This window comes from Telmatherina bonti (genome assembly GCF_933228915.1).
Source record: "Telmatherina bonti genome assembly, chromosome: 18".
NCBI classification, from domain to species: domain Eukaryota; kingdom Metazoa; phylum Chordata; class Actinopteri; order Atheriniformes; family Telmatherinidae; genus Telmatherina; species Telmatherina bonti.
In genome coordinates, this window is record NC_136616.1 from 21807606 (window position 1) to 21820435 (window position 12830).

At 39.3% G+C, this 12830-nt stretch overlaps 1 protein-coding gene across 1 annotated transcript in view; it reads right to left on the reverse strand.

Moving 5' to 3' along the window:
- Positions 1-24: 24 nt before the first annotated feature.
- coro1b (coronin, actin binding protein, 1B) overlaps positions 25-12830 on the reverse strand; it is a 13119-nt gene continuing 313 nt past the window's right edge. The window contains exons 2-12 of the mRNA XM_079257980.1: positions 12702-12830; positions 11181-11386; positions 10899-11021; positions 5682-5811; positions 3918-4099; positions 3715-3834; positions 3520-3624; positions 3275-3420; positions 2076-2133; positions 1604-1945; positions 25-1518 (exon numbers count right to left, since the gene is read on the reverse strand). The exon at positions 12702-12830 is cut by the window's right edge and continues 22 nt beyond it. Of these exons, the coding sequence (XP_079114106.1) occupies positions 1396-1518; positions 1604-1945; positions 2076-2133; positions 3275-3420; positions 3520-3624; positions 3715-3834; positions 3918-4099; positions 5682-5811; positions 10899-11021; positions 11181-11384 (1533 nt within the window). The 5' untranslated portion in view covers positions 11385-11386; positions 12702-12830 and the 3' untranslated portion in view covers positions 25-1395. The remainder of the gene's footprint in view (positions 1519-1603; positions 1946-2075; positions 2134-3274; positions 3421-3519; positions 3625-3714; positions 3835-3917; positions 4100-5681; positions 5812-10898; positions 11022-11180; positions 11387-12701) is intronic.

The following is a 12830-nucleotide window of genomic DNA, read 5'->3' on the forward strand; positions in this document are numbered from 1 at the left end:
AATGAAAAGGCCTTTCCACAGAAAGTAGTAATTAAAGGTAAAGTTTAATGAGTTTTCACAATGTAGTCTCGTTGAACCTGCGACTGGTTACACAGTTAGTGTTCAAAAGGTCAGTGCATACAGAGAAAAAGTCATAAAAGAGTTTCTGGATTTGGAATGTAAAATACAATTGTTATGTTATCACTCACTTATATGTAATGAACAGATACAGTACTGTCAAAAAACCCAACCAAATTCAAAGGAAAAGAAACTAAGTGCTTTCTGTCATCAAATACAAATGCAACTGTTGAAAACATTTCACTTTAACCTCCTCTTCCTTGTGGCTGAAAATACTGCAGATTTAAATAAATGCTTAAGAGACTTCAGTTGTCTATCAGGTTATTTTTTCCTTTTCGTTTTTTCATTTTGAACATTTCCAAGTTTGTGTTTACAGGGCACTTCCAATTTACCCCTCTATTTGCCTGTAACAAACAAAACACAGCATATCTTGTTTTTTTTAAGGGGGGGTGGGTCAACGATTCCTTCAGCTTAATTCTTAAACTTATAATTCAGCTATTCCACTCCTTAAAAAAAAAGGAAAAATGAAAGAGGCAAGTGTATTATGATAACGTGGTCAAATGCTTTGACTTGACAAAACTGCTGTTCTCATCTGACATAAGGTACAGAATCACTAGTGTTTCACCTTTCTGCAAAGACAAGGAATTAAAATACACAGAAATATTTCACTACGTTCTCATCACCTATCACTCACACAACTCCCACGGTCATGATTTGCCTTTCTGAGGACTTTTGTACTCCAGGATTTTTTTTTTTTTTACTACTTTTCAAGACAGCGAACTATAAAAATGAAAACTAAGCACAAGTCACACAATGAGTCAATGATCCAGATATGACATCACAGTTTAGCAGCTCAAACTACCTGATTACATAGCTCTAATGGTTATATTTGTGAATGTTTGAGAGAGGAAAAGAAAAAAAAACAAAAAAACATAGGAGGTATGCCACTGATTTTCAATACAGTATCACCCTCCGTTGGATTGAATCTGTTAATCTACTTTTTTTGCATCACTGGAACTATTTCAAAGTCTTTCTAAATTAAAGTATGGATAATGCAAAGCTGTAAGTTTTCCCATGAAGCAACTGCTACGTTATCTTTGTAGATTTCACTGTTTGCAGATGACACTCCATTTTCAACAATAACCATTTAAAGGGGTCTCTAAATCACCTTGTTGTCTTGATCACAGCACTGACTCGGTTTTTAAGCCGTTGTAAATCAAAGTTAGTTGCTACACTACATTATTCCACTCACAGCTTAAGGTAATGTTGACTCTAGTAAGGCTATGGTCTATTGGTTTATTAAGAATGATGCCCAAATGTGTTGATTCTTCTGCCTCCTCATACGTCCCCATCTTCAATCCGGGCCAGTTGCCTCTCCAGCAGCTCAATCCTCTGGTTCTGAGCGAGAACGACGGCCCGCAAAGCCTTCATTTCTGCCAACAACTCAGTTAACAAGTCCTCCTGAAAGAAGATAAACAAGTCAGACGACAAAGGTCACCATGAACAATCATTTCTAAGAATAACATGTTCATGCCTGTCAACACACCTCTCTCCTCGGCCTCTCGGCATTTCCGTCCGTCTCCCTAGCAGCCACTCTCGGCTGCGGTGTCTCTTCTTCCATCTCCTTGGCAGCAGAGGTAGGTGGAGGTGTGGAAGCAGCTGCTACATTCCCTGCGGAAGCTGGGGGAGCCCCAGTCCCAGAGTCCTGAGAGGTAAGCTTGGGCTTGCTTCTGAGGGTGTCTTTGTGTTTGGAAGTTGGAGCCGAGTATCCTCCGCTCAGGGATACCAAAAGTGGAGGGGCGTCCTGCCCGGTGATCCATTCATCAGCCAGAAGAGCTGGTTCCAAACCAGCTGTGTCTGGGTAAAGGTCTCCCTGAAACAGGTCTGACTGGGAAGCCAAAATGAAGATGGAATCAGGAGGGAAACTTTCACTTTAGTGAACCTATGATCGGCCTTTTGTAATAAACTTTTGTCTTTCAACAAACAAAAAACATTTCTAAAGGTCATGTGCAACTTACCTTTCTTGGAACAGTCATAGAAATGGGCTCCACTTTCCTCTCATGAAGTTTATAGAACCTACAAAAGCACAGAAGATTTAAGCATCCTGTTAATGGATAAGTCTTAGGTAACCCTATCAATCGCGCCATTCAGAGGGTGACACGGGAGTGGATTTTCATTCCTGTCTCATTCCACTCCCACAGAAAAAAATCTTTTCCCTTCCCGTTCCTGATACAAATTACTTCCAATCCCATCCTCCTCCCACTCAGAATGATTCCTTCTCCCCCTTCTTAAAATTGATTTAGTCTTTATGCAATACGTCGAATTTGACTAAATGATTAAACACGGCTAACCTAATCGTCATTACTTATGATGTTGCATTGTAAATCCATATTTGTTTCTCTGCGGGTATTTGACATTTCCATTCCTTTTCTTATTTCAGTTCCGACGGGAAAGCAGTGGCCAGAAGCAGTTTTGGCTTCTGGAAAGCGTAGTTTTTTTTTTTTGTTTTTTTTTTTTTAAACTTGGGTTACAGTGTAGCATTATTGTGCAAAAACAACAAAATGGCAATGCTTTTTTTTTTTTTTTGTCTTTTTGTCGGTTGTTTGTTGGTTGCTTCCCCCTCCCTTCTGCTCCCGTTAACTTTTTATCCTGTCCCGTCCCAATCATGTGATTAATAGTAAAATTGCCTCCCATCCTGGGGGAATCCCGCAGGAATCCCGTGACCCATCGGATTCCTGAAAAAAATGGTCACTTCTAGCACCAATACAGTTTGTAGAAAACCTTGCTCAAACCAGTGGTGACTGTAGTTAGTGTTGAAACTATTCTTATTGAACAATTTGGCCTTGGTGATGGGGTGCATGTGTTTGGGGGGTAGATTCTATGATTTATGTGATCAGGTTTACAAGCAGAGAAGTGTTTTAATAAGGAGGTGACGAGTATAATGACTAAACCGATATGCATCTAAATGAAAATCTTTCATTTTACCCCTTTAAAGCAGGAGAGCTGTATGCAAGTTCAAAGTAAACCAATAATACTGAAGCTCTATGAAACAAATGCAAAAGTCTGTAAAATCAGCTTGTTTGACTTCTTTTAGTAATTTTGCTGTTATTTGTGTCGTTGTTTTTAAGATAATCAAACAGATGTGCCAAAACTGACAGCTTTATCTGTTAGAATAAAACTAATATAAGAGGAACGTGAGAGGATACATCTTCCTTACCTGGCAATTTCACATTTGTTCACATCCACGCCTCGTTTACAAAGAAAACCTGCGCCTCTCTGAGGCTCTTTGCTGCTGTATAAACTGAGAAAGTGAACATATGGCGATTCGTCTGTCACTTCAAAATATCGAATGGTGCAGTCACCCTGAAAGCAGGAAGATAAATATTACTCCCACAGAAAGGTGAAATGACACCGTGTAGAACAAGCTTAATTCATGTTTGCCATTTGCTGACAAAGATTCACCTTTCCGCAAAGGTAGACCATGTTTGTGTCAGGGTCATAAAAAGGTAGAAGAACTCCATTACTAGTGTCCATTTCTTGCACTGCCATTGGCTCTGAGAGATCCTTCTGCAAGAAATGTAATTGTTTAAATTAAATGTTAATTTAACTTTTAACTTAAAGATTTTGGTTGTAATTATGGATGTCAGTGAGACTCACTGTATCCCACAAGGCCAGCTGTCTCTCACTCATCCGGCTGAAGCCTGTGGTCAGGATTTTTCCATCAGAAAGGAACACAGCTCTCATCGGTCTTGTACCTTCATGGACCTTATCTCTGACCTACCGTAGCAGCACAAGAAAAAGCCGATTCAGAAACACACAGATTTTCCAAAAAGCTGCACATGATATAAAACTAAACCAACCTTAAGGACAGTGCCTCTTCGTGGATCAATGACGCGCAGGGCCTTGTCCTTACACACCGTACAGATGGCACTGCCATCTTTGTTCCAGCTGACACTGTAGATCAGGTCTGGGTGGGCGTCATCAAGCTGGTACACCAGCTCTCCCGTACCCACATTCCACACACAAATCACATTATCACAGCCTAGACAGAGAGAGAAACAACACCTAAGGAAGTCTGCAGGATATGCAGAAAGATAATCCTTTATAGATGTGAAATTGGACATGAGATTTAAGGCAGAGATGCAGGACGAGGGCACAGACTGATTAAATAGCTCTTGGTTTAAGACAATGCAAAAATGTACATCGGACCAATGAAAGTTCAGGATTATATTTAAATGTGTCATCTTCATAAATAAACTAGATAATAACACTGTGGCATAAATTGTGGGCTGGTTGGGTTTCATGCTCTGTAATAATTCCTGGTTGGGCAAGCCTTGGGTCCTCTTTGTTGGTTTTTGATCCAGCAGAGGCAAGGTTGCATTTGCATGATCTCATTTATCATTAAGCACATCTCACTCTCTTTAATCTGCTTTCACATGCATTAAAGCACATGCTTGTGCAGTCACTGAGCTGTTGTGTAGGTTAATTACCAACAACTCCAGGTATGGTTTTACTGTCTTAATAGTGCTGCTGTTTATCATTTTTAACGTTATGTTCTTCTGAGTTTGTCTTCTTACTCATGCTCCTAATGATTGTCTGCTTTAGACTGTTAGGTTTCTCTAAATGTGTAGAAGGTGGTTTATTTGTACAGGTTGTTAGGAATGCCTTTTGTATAGCTGTCTGTTTTCTCTTGCTCGCGCCCCTTCCTTCATTTCCCCTTGCCAGGTCAAACATTTAAACATTAGCCTCGGAGCATAATTGCCTAGCATATTTAGGCTAAATTGCTATATCTGCAACTCTCTCCGATTATTACTTAATGACTGTGAACCATTGGGTATAAAACCCACAAATATGACAATTGTTCTGTGAGACTAAGTTAGCTGAGTCAAAGATTCTTAATTAGAAAATAAATGAATAAATTAGGCTCATTTGATGTCCTCACATGTAAAGTCACACTCTGCCTCTATAGCTGCTTCAGTTGCTCAGGCAATGCACCTACCATAGACCGACCTACCCATCAGTAAGTAAGGCAAGCTGGAAAAACGATGCAGTGTGTAATCAACACACACTCACCTGAGACTGCATTCACAGATGCTAGAGGTCAGTGTGTTTGTTATGCTGCTTGGATGCATTTAAAATGAAACTAAATCTGGCAGCTATGAAACAAATTGTAATTATTTTTCAGCTTAATTACATTCCTCTTTACGCCTGAATCACATGCCATGAAATGCTGAGGGGAAGGGGGGGGGATCCTATCCCAAGCTTGTATAATGCAACAGTATTTGAACTGACTGTCATCGAACACCGACACAGCGAGATAAGATCTGATCTTCAACTCTCACTTTTTACAAACAGATGGGTTTATATGTCACTTTTCAGTGAAAGTATAGCAGATTACATGGTTATAACACATTTCCAGGGACGTTACTGTATGTGTTGATTGGTAAAAAGGAAAAAAGTATGCATAGATATTTGAGAAAAGGTAAATATGACCAAGTCATATTAAAGACTTCATAGTTTTCCAGTATAAACATTTTTGTTTAAATGACAGGATTTTATCAAAGTAGTTTCACAGAGTTGTTTTTACTCCATATGAGGTGCTAGAAAGTGAAAAATGATCTGACCTGCACTTAAGAGGATGTTGTAAGCACTTGGGTGCCAAGCAAGTATTCCCACCCTTTTACTGTGTCCCTCGAGGGTCACAATGGCATCAGTCATCGGACTTGTTAGCCCACCATCTGGGATCTGCCACACCTACAAAAATACACGCAGCACAAAACCAATCACGTCAAAATCTCACATCCATTCATAATATTTTCTTTGACAGTTTTCATGCCAGAGAATGAATTTTGAGTGTTCCTGCTCAACATTTACTGAATATCATTGGCTAAAAATGAATTTCACTTTTAGCCTGGTGCCTTTTTTCCCTCCAATGAGCTAAAACATTATTCAGCCATGGATCTTTTGCATTTCCCTGAAGTCTAATACTCATGGTAGTTTAGGCAAATTAAGTCCCCTGACATGTGAGTTTTAATGGCAGCAGTGCAAGTCAGAGCAGCTGACACAGTGGACCAAAACCAGGAAGAGCTCTTCGCTTGTATGAACACATGATCTGCTAAGTATTCCTGCAGGTGTTGGGTGTTGTTTGTGCCTCAGCACAAAACCGCCATGAAATCAAATGAAACTTTGTTTATATAGAGCACTTCATTTCACACAAAATACAACTCAAAGTGTTTTTCTTTTTTTTAATTAAAAATGTGATAAACATGTGACCCCAACCCCGACCCCTTTCTTTTTCCACTCTTTCCCATCAAATCTACATGACCATAAATTTACTAGTGTCACATATACATTAAAATATGAACATAAACATACCCGCATACATACAACACACTCACACAGACACATCCATATACGCCCATTTACAAAAAGTAATGTCTTGGAGCGCTGCCCCACCCCCCGCCATTTGCAATAGGGATGCTAATACACTGGAAAATTTATGTTAAAAATGATATAACATAAAAATAAGCAGATGAGCAGCTGAGTTCTGTAAAAGTTGCGGCGGATTTATTGTCTTTTAGGAAGACCAGAAAGAAGAGGATTGTAATAATCGATCCGACAAGTGACAAAAGAATGGATCAGTGTCTCAGCATCGGCTTGAGACAGGAACTGTTGCACTCTAGAAATATTTTTGAGACAAAAGAACCACAAGTTTCAAAAACCAGTTCCTCTCTGTGTGCTTCAGCATAAATGACTAAACTTTTGATTTGTCCCGGTTGAGCTGAAAGAAGTTTTCTTCCATCCTTGTCTGCATATCTAAAATACAATTAAAAAGGTCATCTACGCGGCGAGTGTCTCCGTAGACACAGCCATGTAAAGCTGCGTATCATCGGCATAACTATGAAAGTTTAAACTGTGTCTCCTGATGACGTCCCCGAGGGACAGCATGTAGAGATTAAAAGGAGTTGGACCTAAAATAAATTGAGCCTTAGGGAATGTTGTACAGGAGCTTACATCTCCTGGATCCAGATTCATCCATATTGATGACAAATTCTCTGACTGTCAGCTAAGACCTGAACCTGTTTAAAAACAGTACCAGAGAGGCCAGCCTGGCTCTGGAGTCGGTTTAAAAGTAAGGTGTGGTCCACAGCATCGAAGGCAGCACTATGGTCAAGCAGGACAACAACTGATAAATTTTTCCTGTCCAGGTTGGTTCTGATGTCATTGACCATTTTAATCCAGTGCTGTCTCTGTACTGTGTGTTGCCCTGAACCCATACTACTAGTTCTCAAAGATGCCATTGTTTTTTTTTTAATCAAATCATTAAGTTGGTTAAGATTTCTATAATTTTGCTTAAAAATGATAAACTGGATATTGGTTTGTAACAGTTAAGATTAGAGATGCCTAAGTTTATTCATGGTGGCATTAAAAAAAAACAAAAAACACATTCCTTAAAAGAGACCCCAATATTGAGGGTTATTGGAGGGAAGAGAGGAGGTCGCAATTAAAGCTTCGACAATATGCTTTTGTCCCATATTTGACTGAATTCAGATTTTTCGGGAGCCGATTTGATTTAAATGGCTATTCTCACGATTCTTGGATGTTGCTGATTTTTATAGACTAAAAAAAAATACAAACAAAAGAAAAAAATAATGTATAAAACTTTTTTGATAGTCATTTTTCTTAATTTAAATTAGGAAAAAACAACATAATAGCCAAACCATCATTCTGCTGCTATAATGCCCAAGAAGACAAGTTAAAAGGTCAATCAAAAAATAAAAGTGACAAAAGTTTTATGATGGATTAGTTTTGTTCATTTGAAAAAAAAAAGGATGTTTTCACAAAAAAAAAAAAAAAAAATCTATTTTAAAATTGTAAAGCAAAAAATCCGGATTTTCGATTTTCCGATCTGATTTCCCACCCTTAGTTGCAATCAATCATAAGTTAATGTTTTATAGATCTGATTTACTCTCACTGTGTTCAGAGCTTCCTGTCCTCATTGAATCTTTAGCTTGTTCGACCTCTACAGCTTCAGGTTTTTGCAGCGGACTCCTATCTGAAACTGCAAAAACAGCAATTTGGTGGAAATCAAAGGTGAAAGAAATGAATGACTGAAAAGATTAAAACAAATTCTGGGATTAGTCAACCAATCTGACATATTCAGCACTGCTCTAATGAAAGTTAAAGGGGTGCTATTATGGTATTTGTAGTTTTCTGAGCTTTCTACAGTATTACAGTGTTGAATCCTCATCAGACATGTGAACGTCACTTTTTTTTAAACACCTAAACGTATGTTTGAGCTCCAGCACTCTCTCTCTGTTCGGTTTCCATGGTGACGAAAAATGCGTAGTTTTAGAGAGTTTTTTCTACTTCGAAATCCTTGTGACGTCCCGGGGGATAAGGTTCGGTGATTGGTTACCTTGGTTACCTACTGGTTAACAAGGGCATGTACAAATACATCAGGCGGGTGGAAAACGTGGGATAAAGTTATTGCCAATGATGGCTGGTGAGTTTACCAAAGAGAGACATCCTGCTGCATTCGTTGCTGTGGGTTGCTGTTTTCCACTTTGTTTTCAGGGTCTGATTCAGGTTCCAACATGTAGGGCTGTATGCTCTGTGTTCACATTGTATTTTTTTTTTTTTTTTATTGAGTTCATATTAGCCTAATCCTTCTGTTTATGAGATGTTACAATGACGGCGAAAGCAGTTGCGGTGCACGCTCCCGATGTAGCGCGGTGGCGGGAGGCGGGGCTTAATGCGGAAGAGTCTCAATCCACTCGTTTTGCCCACAAGCTGATCTGACAGCCTACGGAGAGGGTCGGTCTGAAGTAAATAAAGCGATTTGTAACAATAACTCGATCAATCCCAGCCCTTCTGGTCTCAGAAATAAAAATAAATTAGCCTGAAATGCACATAATAGTTCCACTTAATAATCTTAAAAGTACTACCTTCCTAACAGTGCAATCGCAGGATTAAAAACGGAGTTTCTCCCCTGAAACTTCGTTTAGACCCCGTTTCCTGCAGTGAAAATGCAGGACGAAAAATGCCCTAGAAGGATCTAATTCTCGGAAAACATTCTTATGGCTGGAATGCATCTTAACTAAAAAGCCTCTATGAAAACCTCTGTTAGTTGTGCATGAGCTAAAATAGTGTTTTCTTTTCTGGGTCGAATACTTCAACCCTGCAAAAGCAACTGAAAAGTGCTTGCAACATTAAAATGCTTTTATCTCAAGTTAAACATGTTTTCATGATATGGGGCAATAATTTCCACCCCGCACATTTGTTAAATAAGCATAACTAAGTTAAGTTTTATCCACTGTAACGTTATCATGTTTTTAGCACTAATTACACTTCCTTTTATACGTTTCAGCTGTGGAGAGCCTCGATTTCTTGATGAAGCCTGTTAAATCCAACTATTTAAATTTTACATAAATTTACATTACTTTACATTTACTGTGTCAACAAATGTTACTGAATAACTATCCTCTGATTACTGGTTTACATATGTGGAAGTACTTTAGAACAAACCATGCTCCAGTGGTCTACCCTTTAAATATTAACCTGGAGCCAGGAGATGGTTACTACGGCAGCTGAGAGCGGCTATGCTTAACTTTCATTCCTTTTTAAGACTTTTATCTTATAATAAGTAATTAATTATCTTGTTATTTCAAGATAACAATGACCATCTTATGATAACGGGATAGTTTATCTAGCTCCCACCATACACCATGACAGCTGGAGAGGGGGAACAGTTATGGAGAATATGTGTAATTCTGTGAATGAGTAATTGCTAAAAACTTAATAGGGAGACACGTTGCAATTTCAGCCTTTGTCCGACTTAATATAAGTAAAGCCGGATGTCTTGATCAGTGATGGATGTTCCTCCAGCAGACTTCAGCTTGTGTCCATTGGCTTGAATATACTGAGGCAACCCAGTACAGAACAGCTCTGTACTGGAATACTCCTTGGACCCACCAGTTGAAGTGTTGAGAGAGAAGATGATAATGGCTAAGCCCTCAACAATTTTAAAGGACAGTCCCCTTCCCTGCCACCCAAAAGCTCTCCAAAGCATGCAGGTCCTTGATTCCTGCAGCAGTTAGACTGGAAACCAGCACTGATCCCAGTAGACCACAAAGGCACTCAATAAAATCCAATACAATTTCTCAATGCGCAAACTTAATTTATAGATAAACAGCCAGTAGGTTACCGGGAGGAACTTGTGGGAAGTTCGCCCATGTATGCATGTGTTCTTCCAGCTTCAAGTATGTTTGGCTGATTTGAGAGTCTAAATTCACCAAAAGAGGGAGTGTGACTGATTAAATGCTAGCCTCTTTGTGTTTTTTCTGCGATGGACTAGGAATAACTCCCCTTAAAAACCTGCATTTGAATAATTTGTTATCTTAAAAAAAACCAAACTAAGTTTAATTATTTTTGAATAAATGACCCCGTTACGAGAAAGTATGCAAACGGCTTCCGTAGGGTACCTTTGCCTCTCATGTTAAGACTAGAAACTACACTCCAAGTATTTTGCACATATTGGGCAAATGTCATTTTAATCTCAGTGCCTCACATTTCTTGAATGTCTTGATTCAATGTTTTCTGGGCAAAACTACACGTTTTCCCGTCTCCAGGTGATTGTAAACATTGTAGAAGATGCTTTATTTTAGTTATTGCTCATTCACTTTCATTTCTTGAAAAGATTCAGAGATATTGTTCTTTTGGGTGAATAAAAAACACGTAGTTATGGTAGCCCATTACAGTGGATGAAACAGAAAGAGAGGTGGCCACAAACCACCAACAGAGGAGATAGAGAAGCCATTCATCAATGAGAGTTAACCTGCCTTCACTGTGCAGTCTTCTGAGGCACTTGCAATGATGTTGTCATCATGTGGGCACCACTGGATGTCCAGCACTGGCGCTGCATGTCCGCAGACCGTGGGACAAGACTGGTCGATTCTGCCACTCTGTGTGGTGGAAAAAAAGCTCAAATCATAAATCTGAGGAGGTTGTTTTCTCCAAAAAGTAAGAACGTGCTGCATACACATTAGCCAGACAAGCTGTAAGTCTTTGCAAGTATTGATTGGCTGTTAATCTGATGCCGAATGCGATGAAGGAGGTTCGACCTTGCTGATCGGAACAACGAGAAAGGCCCCTCCCCCGCCAGCTTCGATGATAACTGCAATAAATTTGGGGTTGGATGCACAGAGAGGACTGTCCCACGTGACCCTGGAGACTCGAACATCGTCAATGCAGTGCTCAGCTTTCCAGGCCTGTGCAAAAACATGGCGGAATTTGCTCTGTCTGACCACACCTCTCCGGAAAGACATTTCTGTGGAGAAATGAATATGGCAAATTTAGCTGAAAACACTGTTAAAAGAGGAAAATTTTAAAATGAGGAAGCAAAGTGGCACTTCTGATCATTACTCTGACATGAGAGCTACTGACCAGGACCTCAGTAAATAGTCGACCAAAAGAAAAGTTATTAACAGCAGTTAAATTAATTGTTTTACTCAACAATCAAGCAAAATTACTTGGTAGTGGCTTAATGGAAAAGGTTAAAAAATGTTTTTCTGAGTTTGAAAAATCAAAATCAAGCACAAAGTTTACCTTCAGCTATTGATAATATGTTTGTTAAATAGTTAATTGATTGCAATCAAAGTTTGTCAAATCTTGGGCTTTGTGGAACTAAACTTAGCATAAAAGGAAGTTTTTTTGTTTTGGTTGATTATTTATTAATTATCTAATTGGTGCAAAATTACACATAGCTGGAAATCCCGATTAGTCAACTTTACAGCAATGTGTAACTTGTCAGGATTTTGATTCTCTATGAGCAAAACAGCTAAACATGTAGCTAGCGTTCCCCCAAAAATGTGCCAAAATCCCCTATGTATCATCATCATCATATATCAGAGTTACTATTTTTCTTATGAGTGTAAAAGAAAATACAGATAATCAGTTGTATTTTCTCAATGTTTTTCACTTACAAGCATGCAATAGTCACATTTCTAAAACTTATTTCAAGCCCGTAGGCAGAGTTGGTTGGTTATATGTCAGTAATTAAACTAAATTAGAGCATAATTTTCATCTTCATGATGCCACTGAGACAAAAGCGAGTTGACAACAGGCAAATTCCTGCTTGCTGGGAGTCTGTCCCAAAAAGTACAGTCAGGCCTCAGTGGACAAAAGGGCAGGATCTGCATGAAACCAAAACATGCCGTGGCAGTGAGGGAAAGGGGGTTGGGCAGTCAAAGCCGCTGAGGTAGGAGAGGCAATGTAACTCTATATGGCATCTACATAACCCTTCACAGTTGTCAAAGCTAATTGTACAATATATGGAATGAAGGATGGAAGCTACGATCTGAAAACGAGGATAAGTGCTTAAAATCTTCCACGCATAATGCTTTACATCTGCGTAAAATAAAGATCCCTTAAGCATCCTGCTGCATTCCGACAGAATAACCAGAATTTACTCTATCTCTATTGTTGTCTGTGCACAATGCTTAGCAGGAATACAGCAACTGACTGCAAAGACTAACTACAGGGATGAGCAACAAAAGATAGGTGCCACAGCGTTGTTAAAGTCCACCATAAGACATACTAAAGAACTGGTGCACTCCCCCTTCCCGCCCATTATAACATCATACCTGTTTCTTTTTGAAGAGATCTCGCTTAATTGGGAAAAAGGATCACCAAATACGCGGGCGTGACAGGAGGCCAATAAAATAATCCGCCGCCAGCAGCAGTAACTTAATCCTCTCCTGTGCCCAGGCAGG